Source organism: Haliaeetus albicilla, chromosome 21 (assembly GCF_947461875.1).
Source record: "Haliaeetus albicilla chromosome 21, bHalAlb1.1, whole genome shotgun sequence".
NCBI lineage: Eukaryota > Metazoa > Chordata > Aves > Accipitriformes > Accipitridae > Haliaeetus > Haliaeetus albicilla.
The window spans coordinates 641,537-663,619 of NC_091503.1; the positions used below are offsets into that span (position 1 = coordinate 641,537).

The 22,083-nt window shown below is 43.8% G+C and overlaps 3 protein-coding genes across 11 annotated transcripts in view; 2 read left to right on the forward strand and 1 right to left on the reverse strand.

Moving 5' to 3' along the window:
- The first annotated feature begins 387 nt into the window (after positions 1 to 387).
- Positions 388 to 8,254, forward strand: CFAP90 (cilia and flagella associated protein 90). 2 transcript variants are annotated; one of them, XM_069808837.1, is made up of 3 exons: positions 388 to 777; positions 4,159 to 4,275; positions 7,926 to 8,254. In XM_069808837.1, exons 1-3 carry the CDS (start codon positions 628 to 630, stop codon positions 8,103 to 8,105), a joined length of 447 nt encoding a protein of 148 aa, XP_069664938.1. In that variant the 5' UTR covers positions 388 to 627; the 3' UTR covers positions 8,106 to 8,254. The 2 variants fall into 2 exon arrangements, with proteins under 2 accessions (XP_069664938.1, XP_069664937.1); XM_069808836.1 differs by lacking the exon at positions 388 to 777 and adding an exon at positions 2,705 to 2,782.
- Positions 8,255 to 11,328: 3,074 nt separating this feature from the next.
- On the reverse strand, positions 11,329 to 21,340 carry FASTKD3 (FAST kinase domains 3). Of its 7 annotated transcripts, none has more exons than XM_069808833.1 (7): positions 21,210 to 21,340; positions 19,224 to 20,690; positions 15,845 to 15,930; positions 15,073 to 15,235; positions 13,828 to 13,897; positions 12,391 to 12,505; positions 11,329 to 11,615 (listed from the first exon to the last, which is right to left on the reverse strand). In XM_069808833.1, the coding sequence occupies exons 2-7, from the start codon at positions 20,659 to 20,661 to the stop codon at positions 11,517 to 11,519; spliced, it is 1,971 nt and encodes a 656-aa protein (XP_069664934.1). In that variant the 5' UTR covers positions 20,662 to 20,690; positions 21,210 to 21,340; the 3' UTR covers positions 11,329 to 11,516. The 7 variants fall into 7 exon arrangements, 3 of the variants coding, with proteins under 3 accessions (XP_069664934.1, XP_069664936.1, XP_069664935.1); XR_011329090.1 differs by lacking the exon at positions 11,329 to 11,615 and adding an exon at positions 14,486 to 14,746 and having other exon boundaries at positions 12,461 to 12,505; XR_011329092.1 differs by lacking the exons at positions 11,329 to 11,615; positions 15,845 to 15,930 and adding an exon at positions 14,661 to 14,746 and having other exon boundaries at positions 12,437 to 12,505.
- Positions 21,300 to 22,083, forward strand: part of MTRR (5-methyltetrahydrofolate-homocysteine methyltransferase reductase) — a 36,350-nt gene continuing 35,566 nt past the window's right edge. The window contains exons 1-2 of one of the 2 annotated variants that reach the window (XM_069808831.1): positions 21,300 to 21,438; positions 21,711 to 21,899. The gene's annotated coding sequence lies outside the window, so the exon portion shown is untranslated. The remainder of the gene's footprint in view (positions 21,439 to 21,710; positions 21,900 to 22,083) is intronic. The other variant, XM_069808832.1, reaches the window with a different exon arrangement.

The window sequence follows — 22,083 nt, forward strand, 5'->3', positions numbered from 1 at the left end:
TTGCAGCTCCCCGAGCAGCCCGTAAGGAGCCTCGTGGGCACGGATCCGTGTAAGTATTACAGCGGGATAACCCTGGGGTGAACGCTGCATTTAGGAGCCATGCGCTGCTAGGGCAGAGCAGCTTTCGGGTCAGTCTGCTGTTCGAGGTTTATGGCCGGGAGACGCTCGCCCTCTGCGAGCACCTGTGCGCAGGAGAGAGCGATGTCCACCCGGCGCGGCCCAAAACGCGAAAACCTGTGCCCGAGCGGGCCAAGGAGACCCCCAGCTCCTCGGGGCCCTCGTCCCGGTGGGAGCCGCGCCCTGCGCTCTGCTTTTATTCACCTTCGCCACTGAAAAAGGGCGGCTTTCGGGATTAGTGCTCCCTTCGGGCCGGGCTGCGCGCTCTCCTCCTCCGCCGCCGCCCGGGGATGCCGGGCCGGGGCAGGCTGCCCGCTGAGGGGGCACCGAGCCCCGCTGCCGCGGACTCCCCGCTCCGCTCCCGGGTCTAGCGCCGCTCTGCCGAGGCTCCCGGAGCTTCCCCCGGGGCGGCCGGTTCCTCTCGGGCCGCTGCCGGGCGGGACCCGGCCCGGTCCCCGCCGCCCGGGCCCTCCCCTGGCCGGCGGCGGAGCGTTGCCGGGGAACGGCAGCATGGCCTCCCCCGCCGCGGGGCCCGGCGAGGCTGAGGCGGCGGGGAGAAGGCGGCGGCGGCCTCCCCTCTCCGCCCTCTCCGCCTTCAGCAGCGTCCCGGCCGGGCGGGCAGCGCCGCCGGAGCTCCGCTACTTCCAGCGGGAGGCCGAGGTGAGGGAGGGCCGGCGGCCTCGCCGGGCCCGGCGGGACGAGCCTTCCCCGGGCGGGGGCGGGGGCGCGGTGCTGTCGTGTGAGGGACCCGATCAGGCGGGCGCCTCAAAAATAATTAAAAAAAAAAAATCCCGTCACTCCTCCGGCGGAAGGGCCAGGCGTTACCGGCTACCAAACCCCTAAACGGCGGGTTGCGCCCGCGGAGGCCTCGGCGAAGCGCGAGGGGTGTTTGCTGCTTGTGGGTGGAAGATGGGGGCGATGGCTCCGGGCGGGTGGCGAGGGTCGGTGGTTCGCCGAGGATTAAGGGCCGAGAGGCTGCGTGTGGCCTCACCGAAACGTGGGGAGACTTCTTCGGGGGGAGCAGGAGGAAAGGCGTCGTCTGTCACGGCGGCAGCCGTGGGGCTTCTGGCCACGCGCGCTCCCGGGGACCCTCTAATAAGAAACTGCTCCGTTTTCAGTCAAGGGAAGAGGTTTTCTGGGGGCTCAGCTTTAGTAGAGAAAATCAACAGAGCTACTCAAAACAGGCACATCAAAATGTGCCTTGATGACCAACGGCTTCTGAAGGCGTTACGCTGACAGTAGCTCAAGTGGGCTGGCAGGGAGCCTCGCTCCTTACTCTTGGCTGCGTTATCTCGCCCTTTTTCCTCATTCTCTCTCCTCATATTTAAAATCAGAAATTAAAACAATCTGAGGCCTCAGCTGGGCTATACTTCCTGGGTGGCAAACCTCCCTCTGAAAAAATAGTCCTGTGAGACATTGAACTTAACAGCTTTTTCCTCCGAAAAATTAACATCTGAAAGTTCTGTCTTATTATATCAATGAAATATAGCAATGTTATGGCAACATGTGTTATTTATAACCACAAACACACCCGGGGAATGCCCTCCCCACCTGAGTGACAGGCGGCCGAAGGCGCTGGGCAGTGGCGAGGGGCGAGCTGCGAGGGTTTGCAGCTGGGGTGGCAATCGGGGAACAGCCCATTCCCCGCGTTGGCTGGGCGGCCCTGGTAAAGGCCAGTAGATCTGTCGCCTCAGGCTCCTCTGTGGCGATTTCGGCGTTACGGTGGGAAGGTGCTCTGCGCCGAAGGCGAGCGGGCAGGGTTGGTGCTGTGCTTGGAGACCGCAAAGGGAGCGAGGGCAGGTCAGGGGGCTGGCGGGGGGCACTCGGGGCTGCGGCAGCTCGCAGCCTACCCAAGCTGTGCGGAATTAGCAACCATATGTTAGAGCTTTTGCTTGCAGTATAAAGTCTGCTTTCACACTTCCGATGACCTGGTTTGTGGAAAATGCTGCTCCAGTGGCATGGAAGCAAAAAGTGGTAACAGCTGTTTAATGGGTTTCTTCACAGCACAGGCCTCGGCCGCAGGGGAGGAAGCAGATTCAACCCATTCTTCTGCACAATTAAGGAATTAGATCAGTTGAACTTTTTTATTTATACAGGAAAAGGAATTTCATTCATTTTTGTAGCTTAAATCCCTAAACCCAACTCTGTGTCAGGGACTGAAGTGGAGAGAAACAGAGGAGGATGTGCCCAGCACATGGCCAGAAGACAGAAATTCCTGCCTTTTAATCCTTTGGCTGACAGTTGCTCCCTCAATTGCTTTACATAAGTTACTGTGGCCAGTTCGTGTCGTGTTTCCTCTTCTGTGACATGGAGAAAGCTATCACCTATTCTGTGTGTGTCTGGAATATTAATGAAAGTTTGCAAAGTGCTTAGCTTTAGTAGCGGTACACAGAGGATGCCCACTGTGAGTGCAAATTTATTGTCCGCTCCGCGGGATTCCCTTGCTCTGATGGGTTTAAGAAACAGCTCCTCACCACCACCTAGGCCAACTAAGTCAGCATTTAACAACAAAGGGAAGTAACAGCAGGAAGTTGTCAGTATATTGAGGACAGAAGTGTTGCCTCTACAGGCCTGGCAGAAGATCTTAAAGAGATCTTCTTTAATGTCACAGGCTGGCTACCTATCTCAGAGTTCCAGAAAGTATGAATTATCTGCTCTGACACAGGTAACAAATAATGGTTGAATAATGCCACATGAATAAAAACAAAGGAGCAAATAACATTCCCAGTGGTGAGCACAAACTAGATGCCCACTAAAATTCTAAATGAAACTGGTAGTGTGTGTAGGGGGGGAGAGAGAAGCAAGGAAGCACAGAAATAATAATAATAATAATGGAGGTGACAAATCAGATGCAGGATGCTCTTGAACGTGCCTGAAATTCTCTGAGGCTTGATGGCTTCTGAGAAATGAAGGGATGGATAGGTTAAATATCAAACAACCTCTCCTCTTGGCAGAACCAAGTAATGGAGATAGGCTTCATCTGGAAGGGTGTGATTACAGCGGTGCCTTGCTAGCACTCTTAACTATGGTTTCCTTTTAATGGAGCCATTACAGCCTTCTTGACCTGCCCTGACTTGACTGTTTCTGGAGGAGAGCATTGTAAATTGTAAGACTCAAAATACAAGAGTTTTTCAAAGGCTAAATTGGGCACACTGTAAAATTAGAGGTAAAAAAAAGCCCAACAAAATGCACAATTTCTCGGATTTGTAGTCAGCCATGCACAAAACCAGTGATTGATTGACATGTTTACCAGAACATGGACCTTTTAATGAAGTTCATTAACAACAGACAGCTAATTTCAACAGGAGATTTTGCTTTTCTTTCCTTGAGAACTTTTTTGGTTTGAAATTCCTTTGATTCCATTGGTGAGAACTTCTTGATTGGATTTCACAACTGGTAACAAATGCATATCTTTAATGTTGCTTATTTGGATGCAACTGTGTCAACAGGTATCATAAATACAGTAATGTTCTGGATTAGGGTGTGCTGTATTTTCATACGTGACAGATACATGCATACAACCGGATCACAGGATTACCAGTGTGGCATGTTTCTGAACTCTTCTTAGTTCTGCTTTAATCAGAAATTAAATGGCGATTCCACTGCAGGATACCTTTGTCTTTTTCATTCCAAATGAATTTTGAAACTGCCTGCTTTCCCTTCATGTTACAGTGGCAGGTCATTTGATAAGTATATGAACTTAGGAAGGAAAATATAAAGTTCAGAAAATTAAAACAAATAAAGCAGTTAAATTTCCAAAAGTTACAACAGATTACAGGGAAAAAATGGGGTAAGTTGCCACAGGGGAAATTTCAGAGCTGAACAGACTTAAAAAAAGATACCACATGTCATTAGGTATTTTTATTGCAGAATATTCCAAAGGAGTGACTCAAACTTGCTTGTGGTAGCTCAGTCATGTTACAGTTGTCATCGTCTAATGCTGTATGTGCACCGTTTAAGTATTGATTTGACTACTTACATTCTGTAACCTGTAAAGTTAAGCAATACTGTGAATTAGCCATTTTTTCTGCTTTTCTCAAGACAGGAGATGTTTCCACTTACGATGCCATTTTTAAAAGACCAGAGGGTTACAACAAAAATCTTCACCGCTGTGACAGAGAACACGCAAAGGGTCATGGTCTTAACATTAATGAGGAGGTAACCCTTTGATAAATTAATAATTATCTTTGTTAAAGGTATTTTGTACTTTTTGACATGGCTGGGGACTGTAGGCATTGTTTTACCCCTTACAATGCAGCCTATGTGGTAGCAAAGGAATTGGGAAGGAGGACATTGTTGTCCTCAGCCTGGAGGTTCGGGAGAAAGCATTAGCCAGTGAAGGGACCTGAGTTCGCTCCTGCTCTTTGGCACCCTGTAGATTTCCAGGTGATGATCCATATCCAAGTTAAAGTGTGGGGAGAGATACACACAGCAAGGCCAACCCTCTGTGGCAGAGCTTCGGGGTCACTGAGGGTGACTTCGGAACCGTCTGTGCCCTCGAGAGTTGCAGTCCCGCAGCTATTTCTGCGATGCTTGAAAACTCTTCTGCCTGAGAGGGCTGGATTCGGGGGCCCCAACTCAACCACTGCCCTCTGACATCCACCCTCCTGACACCAGCATTTGCTGAGAGAGCCCAGGTCTCTCAAGCTGGTGAGTTTGTTACGCAAACTTACACCCGATTGCCCTGCAGAAGGAAATTCATAGGGAGCTAGTGCAAAGGAGGGCTCAATCAGAAGACCACGGACATGCCTGGAAAAGGCTGGGCAAAGCACTCGAGGCCAGCAGAATCTGGGTTTGGTGTGCAGCCTGATAGCTAAGGAAGTGTGCAGCCATGTTTTTAAACAGCTGCCTTCAAAACAGAAATACTGTAATATGTATATGTATGTACACATGTATTTTTCCATGCAGCATCTGAATAATACATACAGAAGTGTGTATATATTTATATACACACACAGAGGCAGAGGCTGTCAAAAACCGAATTAAGTGCAACCTCTTTGTGTTAAAGTCCTCAGTGGGTTCATGGGATGTAGAGAGATGGATAGGCTAGGGATGGCTGCCCATATTGGTGATTGTGTGTGACAGAGATGGAAGAAGGAAGAGAGGGACAAAAGTTAAAATTACTGTAATTGCTGCGTAATGAAACTGTTGATATTTTGTGACAAAGGCCACTGCTTGTGATTCGTCTCACTAGCAGCTATATGTGCCAGACACTTCAGTGCAAGTGCATAGCCATAATGTCCTTCAACTCTGTCAGACAGTGCAGGGAGTATTAGGTGCTCCCAAAGGAATTCCAGGAGTGCCCATTACCCTCACCTGCTCATGCCTAGTAACTCAGCTGCAAACCTGTGTGAGGCCAAAAGCCATGTAGATGACTACTCCAATTAAAAATTAGCCTTTTTATTTAAAAAAAACAAAGCCATGCCCCCCCTCCCCCAATACCAAGCCCAACCTCCAGCTGGGAAATTTGTGTAGAAACAGTTTATCAGTGCAGAGTTAAGGTTTCTCACTGAGCTCTTGTATCAAAAAACCTCACTTTCTTACCAGTTTGCTTCTTAAAGCAAATGTGTATGGGCTAGAATTCATACCAGCCCTGCTGGGCAGCGCATGTGAGGGACCCTGCCTGAACAGGTGTCCCTTAATCCACCCCTTTAATTAGCATGGAGACACCCCAAACCTGCAGTGGGTAAATGTTACAACATGATCCTCCTGCATGTGATGACACCCAACACTGGGCTTACCCAGAGCAAAGTGCAGGTCACATACTCAACTCCTGCTCTTTAATTACCTCAGTAGCCCCCCACAGACTTGATATAATAATAGCAACTATATTATAAAACATAATAAATAAAAAGGCCACAATTGACATCTTTCTAGTACAACACTGAAAGCAGATGGGCTGAATCCACCACAGTACGCTGCTTTCCTTGAAGTGGCAAAAACCGAACCACTGCAAGTAAGCCCTTTGTTTCCTGCAGAGAGCCTGGGTGCACCCCGGGAATCCGAGAGTACAGTCACAGATACTCAGTGTAGCTACACGTAGCACAGTGACTGCAGTGGAGTGTTTGCATGAGGCTGCCATTGCTAATTTCAAGTGTTAACAGTGCTAGAATTACATGCTGCGAAGGCGTGTAGCGGGATGCTTCCCGGCCAACTGTTGGAAAATCTGAAATCTGCTGATGACGAACCTGCAAAGATGAAATGCCACTGAGCACAGTCAGTGCTGTGCTACCAAGGGTGCTGAAAACAATCTTATTTAAAGGCAACACAAACTATTGGAATTACGTACTGCTGCCTGACATTAGCACTGTAAACCCTGTATCGCTAGCAAAGTCTTTCTTGATGGTATAAAGACTCTGTCATTTCTCCTTTTTCAACATATACTCACAACTGGTATGGGGGCAGAAATGGTCTTATTTTTTTGCCTGCCACTCTTCTTGACTTGATTTGTGTTCTGGTGGGGTTAAAAGTTGGTGTACTGAATAGCATTTAATGGGGTGGAACAAGGTAGGCAGGAAGGGTCGTGGGAGAGTTGGGGGATGAATGGTTGTTTTGGAATGGGCTTTTCTGTTGGTTTCGGTTTGGTTTTTTTTGAAAAAGGGGTTTACGGCATCCTCCCAAGAATCTCGGGTCTAGTTGTGTCCATGAGTCTGGAAATGTCTCTCAGCTGACTGCCCTGCTGTGAGACCCCTCGGATCTCTGCTCCCGCCTGCATCCTCGTAGGACATGCAGGGGCTCACGTGCATCGTGGGCTCTATCGTAAGTGCTGATATGGCTCAGATTTGTGTCTGTTGTAGCAAAGAACTCATTTGTTTGCACTTGAACCGAAGTGTGGCATCCACATTTTGATTCTCCTTTTAGATCTTCTTTATATCGTAAGACTAGGTAAACATATTGGGGACCAAGGCTTAACTGTGTTAGCCAGTGTGCAAAGATACAAGCAGCCTGGTCAATCTGAGACCTTTGGCTAGCGAAAGAAAAACAAAGAAAGAATCCTGTCTTTCCCTTCTGACTCCAGAGCTCCCTGTTGCTGTAGCACAGGAAGGAACTGCAGGCTGCAGATAGTGATTGCACAGTCACTTAAAGTGCAGTTTACTAAGAACAAGCTTAAAATAATCTTTTCTTGGTCAGGTTATTTTTCACCAAGTCCACTTCCTATCATTGCGGAGCAGTTATTTCTGTAATCTTACAGCTACAAGCGTTTTTTGTAAAACCTTTCATTGTGCAAAAACTACAGTAGTATATGCTTTATGTCCTTCAGGGAAAGCTTGCATGGACTAGTGGTTGCTCAGGGTTTTTCTTTAGACTTTAATTTTTTTCATGCAGTGCTTTCACTGAACTGTGCAAGCAGGGTAGGTGTTCCTGTAACAGGGGACACACATGAAATCTGTCCTGTCTGTCAAATGAATCATGCAAGTCAGTGCACAAGAAAAATAAGAATGAAATAAAATCTGTGCCGCTCTCCAGTAACATAGCACTTAGTTTGCCAGTAATCACATGGTAATTGCCTCTGTGTGTGTGTGTCTAAGTGTGTAAAAAAATTATCAGTCTGCAGTAACTCATGGCACAGCTCCGTATCTTATCATCTTGTCATCTAGTGATACATTCATGGTTTATTAATATACGTAAACTAGGTCAGGGATGGAACAGTAAGAGTGCAGATCACTGCTAAATAAATATATATCCATACAGCAGATGCTGTACAGTTTTGTCTTATTTTGCCTCTGGCCACAGCACATTTAGCAATAGGTAACTGCCAAGTACTTGCTCTGTGATTTTCTTTTAAGGAGACTTTTATATTTTCACAGGAAAGGGCAAGACCTGTCGCTGTTTTGTCATCTTCAGAGTATGGGAGACGCATAAATAAGCCCATAGAGGAGCCGATCAGAGATCATGCAAGGATTAATCATGTGCAGGCAGAATTCTACAGGAAAAATGGCATCACCTGCTTATTGGAAAAACCTTCTCCAAGCCTGGATCCATGCTAAATCTCTTGTATCTGTCATTGCCAGCAGCATTTATGTGGGAAAAAAAAAAAAAACAACCCACCCAACTCGCATCAAAAGCAATATGGTGCTTTTGCTTTTTCCTCTCCATTTTAGCTAATGATTTGGATTAAAAATAGGATGAAATAGCAGCTGTACTTTTCCTCATGCTTATTCAAATGCATGTCTTCTCCTTACAGTCACATAAAAATCTCATGAAGAGCAGGCTCAGCAAGAGCTGAACATTTTAGGTGGCAACACTGGAAGTGAGACCTGTTAGGTCAACAGCTGTCTCTCTGCAGTTTTAGGCAGTGCTTCTATGTAACTATTCACAAACTTAACATTTAAGCAAGCTTGCTCCTCAGCATATTAGTGGTCACTGACTCGTTAATCCTTACAGTGTTGCTACAGAATTGTGAGGTGTCATTCTATCTGCTCAACAGCTGAAACGGCTTCAGCACAGATTTTCCAAAAGGGATGGGCTTACCCATAAATGGGCAAGTAAAGAAATGCTCTGACTTCCAGAAGTGCTTAGCAGTTTCAGTAGACCTCAAGTGGAAGGCAAGTTAAAGGGAACTTCTGCGTACTTGGCATTTAAAAAGACAAAATCTAGGCTTAGCTGATTTCAGACATCTCTTTTGCTGACTTTCACAATATGCGTGGTGTCTGAGGGATTGATCTGTTCAAGAGTGTCACAACAAAAATCATCTTTGGTTCTGTATTCAATGCTGAAAAAAAAAAGTAATACTAGCAGAACAAGCACTGAATAGTTTGGTAGAAAGGATGCAAAGAACACAAGGATTTGAGCAGTAGTAATTTAAAAAGCATGTTTAGAGTAAATGTCTAAACCTGCTTAAATGTTTAGTGCCTTGTATTCTCACTGAATCCAGCACTGAAGTTTTAAGATAATTTCAGAAGGAATATCTCCTGCAGGGTATGCATCTGTTTGGTTCTCAAGAGCCATTGATCCTGCTGTTGTTTAAAGCTGAGGAAGTGTTGTTCAGAAAGGAACAACAGCCAGATGGATCCTAGCAGAACAAGGACTGGAAGTCCACAGCTTTGACTGACACTGGAGTTCTGTCAGGTACTTACGCATAGGAAACCTACATCATTTGTGAACACAGTGAGCCTCCTAGTAAAAAATAATAAAACCAAAGAACTTCTTAATCTGGGGTCTGGGTAAGTAGTAAATTAGGCAATCAATAGCACTTGTTTGGCATGATGTGAGAAGCAGAGCACACAGAGTAGCCCATTCCAAGAGGTGTTTGTTACTTTCATTATTCGTGACCTGCAAGTTTCTTTATGTTCAATGAACTAGGGACAAGAAGGCAGTAACTGCTACATTCCTTTTCAACAACAAATACTTTGTTAAACAACTCCAGCAGCATTCAATGAAAGGAATCACAGTGAGAACAAAGTGAGAAGGAAATGTTTTCTAACAATACCAGAATGCTTTTTCAAAAATCAGTATCAAATGTGTGCCAGTAGAGAATGAGATTGAATATGGCCATATTCTAGGCAGGTTATTTTTAGTTTGGGACAGTCAGTATAAATTACTTCTTTTAAGTAGTCTTACTGTATTTACAAACCATCTGTGTTTGGAAAAAAACTACTGGAAATCAGATTTGTTTGACAACACCACCACCTTCTGGTGTATATGAGAAATAAGCATTGCCAGCTCACTTTCACTGTGAAGTTGTCAAAACACTGGTATGGTTTTTCCTGTTTCATTTCTTTCCTTATGTCACCCCCTTCTCTTTCAGTCCCTTCTCACCCCTCCTCACTTTTGAAGGCTTTTCACAGGTTGTTCCTCATACTGTTTGTTTCTTATACAGTTTGGAGTGGTTAACATCTCCCTCCAGTGCTCAGTTAGTGTCAAAAGAATACCTTAATGATTTCTTCTGTATTAGGGAGAAATTCCTTATAAATGTCTGCAAAGACATTTCAGTCACTCTCCTTCAATTTCTCTTTTGTTAGGATGACAACTATTAGGTTACCAATGTGCTGTAAGCTTCCTATTACACCATTGGAAAGTATCTCATTACCTCTTGGTGCCCCCGCGCCTGTCAGTGCTGACATACTACTGTGAGTAAGGGTTCTATACGTGCAGCAAATTAACATGAACAGAATGTACAGCATGATGCAATGTAGATCATATTTTGGAGCTGGATTTTGCATCCAAAGATCTCCAGGGATTGTTGGGACAGTTGACAGACACCTGCAACTCACAAATTACTAACAGTAGCTGTGGAAGGAAAAAAATGGCCATGTACTGGTGAAATATGTAGAACTTCAAGCATGTGAAAGTTTCACCTTTTTTGTATCAAAGCATAACAGTTGTTAAAATCAAACCAGGTGATGCTGGGAATTCTTCTTTACTACTTATAAGTAATAATTCCACACAGGACAGGATGCACAAGCTAACCTGAAAATGTGTTTTACATGGCAGTTCGTCAAGTATACATTATGCGATCGGAACTAAGGCCATGTTAGCTTCCCTTTGTCCATCTGTAAAGCAACATGTTGACCCAAGTTAGGGCATGCTTCTTCCAGCCGAAGCAGTTACTAGTCCCAGCTCTTGGTTCCAGCCTTCTGTCAGAATTTATACTCATACATAAAAAAGGACCACATAGGACATAGTTCTGAGCTTCAGAGCATAACAAGTTTCAGTTTAGGCTGGAATGGCAGGCTGTAAACTGAAGGAACTCTGGAGTGTATTCATGACCCCATTTGGACAGTTTAGCTAGAACTGCCACCAAAGACAAAACTACAAGTAGTACAGACCCAGAACATCGGGCAGCCCCCACAGAGACAGCTGTGCAAGTCCACTACCCTGTGGCAGCTGTTCTACAAAGTAAGTAAAGCATATCTTTTTATTAAAAATGCTCTACTTTCTGTAAGGCATTGCTGTTTAGTGAACAGCACTCTACATCTCTTAAGTATGAGCAATATATCAGTACTGCTTGTGCAGCTACTCTAAATTTTAGTTTTATGAAACACTTGGGAAATCACACCAACAGCTGTGAGTAAATTGCACAATTTCTTTTTATATTGTCAAGAAAAGCCCTGATGGGTAGGCAGCCTGGCACATTCTGTACATTCAGACTGGCCAGTATCTTTGAATAGTCACAGCTGTCCATTTGCAGTTGTGAGTCAGAACCAGTGAAAACACAAAGGAAATGCAGCACTGACTGTCTGGCACTTACAATAAATATTGACACAAAACTTAAGAAAATATGTTGTTCTTTATTACTCTTTACATGTCAATTGTTCCAAATATTGGAAGGTCTCACATTCAGAAGCTCAAATTATCTTAGGTGGAGTTATTTAGAAAACAGAATTGTTCTTCCACGCACAATATGTACACTTTATAGTACAGGAGGTCAACCTGTGATTTAGTATTATTCTCCAATGTCAGCAGCTGAGTCCATATGTATGAGGAAAGATTTTTCTGTGTAGATAGTCTGCCATTTTTCTGCAATTTTGTAGACTCTCGATCTCAAAAAATGGAATCTGGAAACAGAAGAAAAATGATTGGTGGAAATACGTTTTAATAAATAACTGGGTAAGATTGATGTTCATTAAGCAGATATAAAATTACACATCAAAGATTTGTCTGTTTTAAAATTAAACATTTAATCCTAAGCTTATTATTGATCTGTAAATCACCTGAATAGAGATTACTGTAAAACAGAGTGATACCCATTACAGTTTAAACTAAGTTAAGTATAATGGAGTTAGGCTCATGTAATAAGTGATTATAAATGGAAAAGAAAATCTAGAAGTAACTGTTTTGGTCCAAAGTATGTTTAAAGATAAAAATACCCCTATTAGTTCAACAGCAAAATAAAGGATATACTCTCTTGAGAAAATACTATTTACAATACAAAGCAGTTCCTTTTTTTTTTTTTAAACTCCAAATTCAGGCCTTTTTAAAAAAGTATTTAATTAAAAATTGCAATTCTACTGAACTCTTAGACAACATTTTCCTTTAAGTCAAGATTTGAACCTTAATCACTGCAGAGAAGTACTCTTTCAAGCAGTACTCTTTCCACTCTTTGGTGGAAAGCACAGGCAGAATACACTAACTGATCCAAGGAAGAAAATGGAATTTCCGTAACACCCTCAAAAAGGCAAAACCTAGGCAGAGAGAACATACTATAGAAAGGACAAGACTACATCTGCTTTGGGAAGTAATTGGAACTACAGTTTTAAGCATCATAAAATAATCATTTTTCACTTGTTTTGCTAACCAGAGCAAAAGCAAACCACTGTCTTTGGACTTTACCTGCACAACTTCATAACCAAGTAACCGAAGATGTCTCTGTTTAATAGCTTCTTCTCCCAACAGATTGTGGCTATTAATGCAAAATCTGCTTTGACCATCAACACAGAGGGCAATTCTAAAATAAAAAAAGTGTAGTATCAAAAAAAATAAAACCCAACCCAAAACTCAGTTATTTTAATCACCACAACTACTGCAGTTCCTAAGAAGCATGAGACAATACCTCCCCTCTTACTCCTTAATACCTCCTAGAATTAGATGTTGTAGGATGGGAGTTACCTTGTTCAGGACAATTTAAATCACTCAATTTAAGGGTGGGAAGGGGAAAGCCTGAAACCTAGTAAAATTGATCTTAAAACCTTATTTATATGCTCTGAACAAAACCTACCATAATAATAAGAGTTTGATATTTTTAATGCTACTATTGGTAAGCTGTTTTGAATTCTAGATGCAAAAACATACAAAATACTTGTCTCAGCTTGAAAACATTTCAGAACCTAAATTTATTCAACTTATTAGTCTACTTGTTAAACCTGTTAGAGTTCAAGTTAACTTTAAGTTTAAGCTAAATCTGCTTAAACCTGTACGTATGGTTGGCAGCATCATGGATTACAACTATATTTTCTTCTCCTTGGTGATAAAAATCACATCAACTTAAACCAAAATTTGTATATCCACTGTAAAAAAAGTTCCTTAAATTTTCAGCATGTTAAGGATATCGTGACCTTATTTACACATGAAAGGTGTAATTTAAAAAAATCAAAGCCCATTCTTAAACATTTAAGCATGGGATTTTTGAAAGAACTTATATTAGTCTGTGAGTCTTGTGAAGGTTAAGCTGGAGAACACATAACCTTTTCAAAGACTTTTGCTTTATCCACAAAATTGCAGTTTCAAATACAAAGTTAAGCAACCTGCCAGTGTGGTATCCAAGGTTTCTCAAAGTAATCTTTGTTTCACATATTTTTTTTAAACACCTATGCATTTTTCAATAAAAAACAGCATCTATAGCAAATACCCTCGTTACACAGGATTCCTTACAGAAGTACATTTGTGAACTGAAACTGGCTTGAACTGTGTTAAATCTATGCAGACATGCTCAACTGGAATTAATTTAGTTTTAATTTGAAAATTAATTACAGAAGATCAAAATACACTACTATAAGCCAAATCAGGATCACTTTGATCCTGATTGTCACTGGGTAGAGAGACTAATTGTCTGACACCGTATAGTTAGGAAGCGAAACAATGAGGAAAAAGTACAGATCATTAATTTTGCCAACTTTGCCCTTTTGCCAGAGGTTTCAGTGTGAAACCTGAACTTTGTTGAGGTCAATGGCAAAACTCCAATCAGCTTAAATTTTAGCCGGGTTTCACCCCAGATGCTGTTTGTCAACGTTAACCAACATTTTACCAGTGGTTTCTTTTTTTTTCCCTTACCGTCTGTGTACCTCTTCACATTGGGCAGCAGGCAACACAAAACCTTCTTCATCTAATTTAATCTCAATATCTAGCATAAATGAAAAGAGAAGTGACATTAAAACTCATTTCACATAACAAACTGTTTACTGTAATTCTCATTCTCTTAACAGTTCATTGTTTTATAAAAATAACTAAAATACTATCGCAATACTTTTTGCTGCATCACAGAGGCTTGCAAAAGATGTGTATAGACTATTTAACACAAATGAGTGATAATTAGTAACACTTCAGCCTCTCATAATGCTAACAGCAAAGTAGCGTTCCAAGTCCACTATAAACCATATTGTCGTTAAATGGCACTTTGCTGGGCTAGCTAGGGCCTCTGGAATTTTGAGGGCTTTGGGGAGAGACTGTCTCTCTCTGCCCCTCCCCTTTATTTTTTCTAATTCCCTAATTTTATCGATGATGTCCATCTGCAAACAGAGCTTTGGACCTAAACCCTGCCAACTTCAACCCCATACGGAAGCTGAAATGCAGAATAATTCTGGAATCATCCCTCTGTGGATGTGTTTTTTGTTTTTAATCCCTCCGATGTCCATGGGGTCCAAGAGACCCTTCCCTCAACACCTTATTTATCATCTACCCCTCCTGAGCACACATCTTTCCTCATCATTACCTTCTCTCTGTTTCCTTCCCTGGCACGTGAAACACTCCATTTTCCTCACTCCTCTCTTTCAGTCCACAAACCCCCACTGACGATACGTAGTCAATAGTTCTTGCTAAGGGGAGAGGAGCCCAGCTGAGCAGGGCAGAGGGCTGACAACCTTCCAGTTCTTCCTTTCTCTACTCACCACCAAAGCAGAGAGATCAGGCAAGTGGTGTTGCCTCATTTTGCTTTCAATTATACAAGTTGTTTACGGGATAAGTAAAAGAGGAGCTGATAGCAAAAATACACAATACAAAAGTTAGCAGCTATTTTCAATGCAGACTGGCTGTGTAAATTCCAAGTAACATTGCAGTTCTTTTGTCTCCCTGTTCTTTCTGCCTTTGAAAATGCATTTACTTAAAGTTCCCATGATGTTTCCTCATTTCAGACCTTCTACAGAGTTTTGTATTCCAGTTTACTTTTTCTGTATTTGCTCAACTTAGAATGCCCACAAAGGGAATAAAAAAAATAATTTTTATTTCTGGAAAATAACTGAGCCTAAAGTTTTGACACCATAAGCACACGTTTTATTATTAGTCTAAAGAAATGTTACTTACCAACTGTATAGAAATATGGTGTTGATACCTCTGATGCAAAATATATTCTTTTTTTCAGCAAACAAAGTAATCCAGTCTTCACCCTTTTGAGGAGGTGAACATCCAGAGAACTGTGAGGTCTGAGAAAGGCCTTTACTTGATACTTTGGAAGGAGTTTGGGACCCTACATAATGACAGAAAACCAAATCAAACAAAAGAAAAAGGGAGATAACATTTTTGTAATTACCACATATTAACGTAGCAAATGTATTCTGTGCATTTCAAAGCCATGTCTATTGAGACACTTACAGTCTGAGGTATGATCCGCTGGAAACTTAAAAAAAAACCCAAACAACCAAACCACAAAACCCAAACAATCACCAGAACATCCTCAGCAAGCTTCCACACTATCACGCTGAATATATCACTCATGAGAAACGCACAACTGTTTCCATTCCTCTGCAGTCAGGCCAACATCCAAGTGCCTGATCTCTTTTGTGCTGCAAGACGTCACAAGCCAAACATAAAAAGGAATAGTTGTTGGAAAAGTACTCGGAAATACACAAAAAGCACTTTAACTTAGAGCTAGTCAGTTCCATCAAACATACAAATATATTAAGTCAATCAAACAGGTAGAAATGCTTCATATTTTCATCAAGGAAAAAAAAAAAAAGCTGTTTCATCCAATTCCAATGCTTTTATGGGGAGGACAGTCCTCAAGTAATTATCAGCAGGGCCCTAATGACCTTATCACCTTTTGTTAACATCAGTTCTGGTTTCATATGTGCCATACCTCATAAAATGGGCACTCCAGGGTTACAGTCAGAAAAAGCTGGGTTAGCTGGGAGGTAACAGTTCTGTCCAAACCGGGTGGCTGGGCTGAAACAACAATATACAGGCTTTCAGGTGTACCTTTAACAACACATCTTTACACAAACCATCATGCAGAAGTTAGGAAAAGCTATTCAGTTTAACATACAGAGAAGCTACTCGATCATTATCATGCCTGATCACTGTTTGAATGAACAGAAAGACCAGTTGTGAAATGACGTAGTTAGAAAAATCAGGACATGACTTACAGAAACATCAACATAGAAAAAAATATACAACTAGCAAGATCTCAGTTAAGATTGTCGTATTCTCTCGGGGGGGGGGGGGGGGGAAGAGGTTCCAAGAGATGCAGGACATTATACAGGGAGAAATATGTTTGAGTTGAGGTCTTGGAGAAATTTCCCATTTCCTTCTTCCTACAACCCCTTCTACCCAAGTTATAATCCCAGGATCTCATTGTTTCACTAAGGTTTGGTGGTGGGTTTTTTTTCCTGAAAGTAGTGGATAATACTGAATAATTTACGGAGGTTTGTCTACAAGCGTGTATACTTGAAGCATCTTTCATGTTATGTGCAAAGTATTATTACAGAATGGTAAAAACCTGATGTAGTGTAAGATGCTAAACATGCAGGTCATCTTCTCAAGTTTCTGTTCTGAACTTAGACCACTCTAGTGGAATACCTTTATTGATTTAAAAGAACATATTTGAAGTAACTGGTACTATGATGTTTCTCATTTTGTAAGTATCAAGCTTGAGAACTTCAAAAGACATGTTTTTTTAGGACATGAGGAATGTCTGCTTCCTAAAAATCAACCCCTTAAGGTATTTCATGTTGAACAGCTAAAAACTGAGTGACCAAAGTTTCTAATCACTTTGAAAACTTGACCTTATATAGAGTTTTATTAACAGAGAAACCTTAGCTGAGATCTTGAGAAGTCACTCATCTTTCTGGCACAGCTTACATATCCCTGTAATGCTGCTAAATATGCTTTACTATCTAATACAGAATTACTTAAAATCTATAGCTTACAACTGTGTTGTTTGTAACAGGTTTGCATCCAAAAGCATTGGATCATGCAATAGTTAGAGCCGAGGACAGACTATCACATGGGGGATGTTCTAGAAGCTTACTAGACTGGGGAGAAAAAAACCAATTAGGTGAAGGCAGCCCTTGCAGACAAGACAGTCTTAGAAGCAGTGGGTGAGCAGACTCTGGGATCGCCTAAGCAAGATGGGATAAATCATGGGGTAGATTTTTAAATTTCGTAATGTCTTCCTCGGTATGGTGGGACATAGGGCCAAGGATGGGACTATAGTGCTTGCACAGAGGCAGAGAGGAAAGGAGCTCAGGGCACTGAACAAAGATGGGCACAGGAAGCCTCCACCAGCGGAGTGTAGTCAGCAGACAGGATGCCAGTGGGAAGAAGCATCACATAAGCGTATCAGATTCTGGATTAAAAGTAATTTAAAAAACAGAACGAAGCACCAATCTTTATGCCTTGTTAAAACATACGTGAGCCTTAGGATTCAATTTACATTTTTTACCTAGATAATTAAAAAAAAATACCAGCTCATATTATGACACTGTTACATTTTACTGGTTCAGATCTCACTTCTGTTTTAATTGAGCCAACAATTATGCACTGCAAATTAATTTTTTCAGCTTTATCCATCTACCCTTTTCAACTTTCACAAGAAACAATATGAAACAGAAATACAACCAAGTTGGAAGCAAGAATATAACACAATAATCCTTATCCTGAAAGAACAGAAGAGTAGAGATGACAGCAGAAGTCCATACCTGGTTTGACCTTACCCCCACCTGAAAAGCTGTATACAATGCAGGCTGGCAAAAGGTAAGGACTAAAGTGCTAGAATCACCTACATGCAATGGACCTTGTTTGAATCATAAGGCAAAACAGTATTTGAAAAACACATTTTGTACTGCCTGAGATTTACAAATTCTGTGTATATAATTGTAACACGTTCTTATCAATAATAGTAATTTAAATTCTTTTTGCCCCAAGGCTACACTTCACCTCACTTCTCTCTAGAATTTGTACTAGTCTTGACTAAAGTTTATAAGGATTTTTGGACTATTTTTTAAAATACAACAATGAATTATTTCCATAGTAATAGGTGAGCTTGCTAGTAACACAATAATAAGTAAGCTGTGGAACAGTTACTGTAACTTTTCTTGCATATTATAATTTGGTCCCACTTTTAAAGGCTATGAACAAGTTTTCTGACAACTACGATCATGTACTTTTCCCTGAGAGCCTCAAGAAGAGAGTGGTTTCAATGCTTAGGAAAATATCCAGAAATAAGGATTATGCAAAGTCACAGAGGACCTAACCTTAAAAAGACAGGCAGTGAAATCTTAATCTAACCAGCAGTGCACAAGCAGAAGGTAATTATTTTAGCTTCGCAATAAGTACTACTAGTATTTCTATTGTTTTTTGAAATACTTCCTCCCTTGGGCTAGTCCTTGAGTAAAACGCCTAAGAGCCAGTCCCGACCCTACGGAGTATGAGATCAAAGTGGGCAAAGCAAACAATTGTGGGCGAAGAAATAGATACAAAAAAGTGAAGTGACTTGCCCAAAGCTGCAAAGCAAATGGGGGGCTACACCCAGAATAAAAGTCAAGTCTCAGGACTCACTATCCAGTGTTCCACCTTTATGCCACATCCCTCGTGTGGCAGTCATTACAATGCAAAAATTTAGAGAAAAATGAACCCTGAATCACTACACTATATTTTACATCACTCATGCATCATTCCAAGTATCACTGCCATTAAAAATTCTACCACTTTTGGTCTCAGTCTTGTTCGTTCCATAATAACTGGTCTTACTAGCCTTCCTGACGTTACCAGTCTCTTAGTAACATAGTCTCACTTCATTGTGAGTATTCACATCTGTCACCGCATAGGCACAGAAGTTTAAACAGCCAGAGTTAAAAGTAACACATTTCCTGCACAGAGAAACTTGGTGTCTAAAACCTATGCGAGACCAAGGACCAACATGGGGAAAAACAGAAGATCAGTATTTTTTAGAAAAGCAGACGGATTAACTGAAATAGTTTTTTTTAAGGGAATTCAAATCTCTGTCTAAGATTGTACAGTGCAAATTTCAAACTCCTCTAAACAATATAAACTGAAAGACCACTGCAACTGTGACAAGGAAGCAGCAGTCTTTGCCCTCCTGATCATCATTCTCCAGTCACCTTCATCAGGTCATTGTTGATTTGACAGATGAAAGATAAGAAAGGGGTGCTTGACAAGAGACACACCATGCAATAGAAAGAAATGTGGAACATCACAAGAAGAACACTGCTCCTTACCTTGAAGCTGCTGCAGAAAATAGGGACTAAATATTTTTGGCAGAAAATTTACTGGATAACGTTGAATAAGGACACAGGAGTGCAGCAGGTTCAGTAAGGTGTGAGGCTGAAAGTGACTAAGGCGAGCATGCAATACTGTTTCAAGCTTCTGAAACAAGGCAGAAGCACTTGGAGGCAGATAGTTAAGAGTCCCAAATGGTATAATATACCCAGCAATCTGGTCGGTGGTAAATCTGTCAGCATCGGAAATGAAACCTTCTGCCGCTGCATCAAAGATGGGTTTAGAAAGGATCATCTTTTGGCAGCAGTACTGCATGATTTTGCTGACTGTTTGAGGATGCATGGTAAAGATGGACTTGGGAACATGCGTTTCCAGTGCCTCTGTAAAAATCTGGTCACGATGTCCAAAGCATAGGAAGGCTTCCAGTACATTTACCAGTTCATCACCTGTGAAATATGGAATATGCTTCACAGAATGTCTACACAGTGCTGTGACTAAGGGAACGTCCTGAGTCTGATGAAGAACAACCAGTGAGTTCAGTATTATGCTTGTGAACTTTGGGCTTAGCTGGGAAACTATGGTTAAAGTGGCACTGTTCATTCTGTTTAGCAAGTCTTGGTATCGTTCCCCTTCCCTGGCAGTCACCTGCAGCATCTTATAAACTGTCACCATTTCCCTGGGACTCCACTTCTCAACGTCTTTTGCTTGCACGTGGTTCACAATTTCTTCCAGTGTCACACAGCTTGGGCCTTCCACCTCAAGCAAACTCTCTCCGAGAGCACACAGGTTTTTAACAGTCAGCTGTCCTTTACCAAGCCGTTCCTTGCCCTCTGAAAGCAAGCTTGCCATCAGCGTACTCTGGGGATCTATACCCAGTTTTATCAAAGCTTGCAATGCATTCAGCAGCCCAGTGTTTGACAGTTTTGAGGATTCAAATTCAAACTGGAAGCATAATGCCCTGAAAACTTCATTCTCTAACACTCCTTCAGGGTTTTTCAGACCATTGTCATCCACCTCAACTTCAGAAATCCTCTGCAGGGCTCCTGAGGCCATAGTATCAGACATGACTTCCAGTGCGCTAAGAAAGTCAAAAATCTCTTTTGATGTACAAAGGCTGTTCAACTTCTTGAAAAACAGCTGTTCATCCATCCACGCGTTATTATTAGACTTAGTACTGCTCCCACTATCCCCACAAAGATGCACAGTTTCATTAACAGAAAGAGACTGTATCCGCAGTTGTACGTGGTTTTTTCTACAAAACATATACTGAGATTTATCTTTGAAACATAGCATCCTCATGGCTACGGAGCTACAGTTTTGGGGCTTTCGCTGCCCACTGATAAAGCTCAACCTTTTGCTTAGGGTCATCAAAACGGACCTGCTTGCTGGCGCGCTCGATGAATAAAACTGGAAACTTTTTCGGCTAATCAAAGCCATACTGGATCAACTGGGTTCTCAGAAGATCCCTAGAGGAAGAAAAAACCACATACCTAGTTGGGAAAACAGCACCGGCGTCATTCAGAAGCCGCAACCCCCCCTTGTAGCGGCTGGACACGACCGGGAAGACCCCTCTCCCGCGGCCGCCGGCAGAAGGCAGGGCAAGGACAAGGAGGAGAAGCTGCGGGGAGCCCCCAGACCCGCGACGGCTTGCAGGGCACCTCTGCCCCGTCTCTCCCTGCGGACGCCCGGCGAGGCGGGACGGGGACGGGGACCGGGCACCGGCGGCCGCAGCGTTCCGCGGGGGCTGGCAGCCGGCGGGGCGGCGACGGGCGAGCCTGACAGGGGCCGGGCGGCACCGGCGGGGCCTCTCGCCCCGCCTCACGGGCCCCACAGCCTCCCTCCGCCGCCCCTGCCGCCCCAGCGCCTGCTGCTGCCTGCCGCGGGCCGGGGCGTCGCTCCGCTCCGCTCCCCTCCTCGTCCTCGTCCTCGTCCTCGTCCTCCCGGCGCTGCCGGCGGCCGAGCTGCGGGAGCGCGAGCGGCCTCACCTCCGCCGCCATGACGGGCAGCGCGGGAGCTGCCGGGAGCTTCCGCCGCCGCCGCCGCCTTCCCCCGCCGCCGCCGCCGCCGCCTCCTCCTCCTCCTCCTCGTCCTCCTCCTCTTCCTCCTCCTCGCCGTTGCCGGAGGCGCGGCGGAGCGCGGGAGCCGGCTGCGTGCGCCCGGGTCAGAAGCGCGTCCTTCAGCCCGAGTACTGCCGTCCCCGCAGGCCGGCGGCGGGTACGCGCTCTGAGGGACGGCTTGGCGGGAAGCCGGGGACACACACACACGGCCCGTCTCTCTCTGTGAGGCTTCTGGTGCTGTAGCGGCGTTGAAGGCCGCGGGGCGGACCTGGCCCTGGCTCCCTGAAATCGCCTTCTTTCGGCAGGGACGGCTTTCCCCGCCTTGGCAGCGGGGTGCCGGTTGGCCGAGCCGCGGTTCTGCGGGCGGGAGGTGAGCCCTGGGCCGCGGCGGGTACCGCACTGAAGTTTTTGTGTTTGTCTTGGTCGTAGAGGGAAAGTGATTCTGAGCAAGGCGCTGGCTGCTGAAGGAAATGACACCGGAATGGCTTCGTGGCTCTGAAAGCACGGTCCCGCAACCCGGTGTGAGGCCACGCAGAAGCGCGTAAAGCTGCTGCAGAGGTTTCTTGCGGTTTTGTCCTGTCCGCGGCCGCGCAGTTTGACATGATTTTGACAGAGCAGGTACGTGAAGAGCAGGCAGTCTGGCCTTAAAGTACAGCTACGTGATCGCTGGGGCCAGCACGTCTGGCCCAGCAAAACTGTGTGGCTGGCACTCACAGATGGCTTGTTTGCTCCTACCGTGTGTGGACTTACGGAGCTGATGGACGCCCCGTTAATCTTGTGTGGACTGTTCATCTGAGTTTTC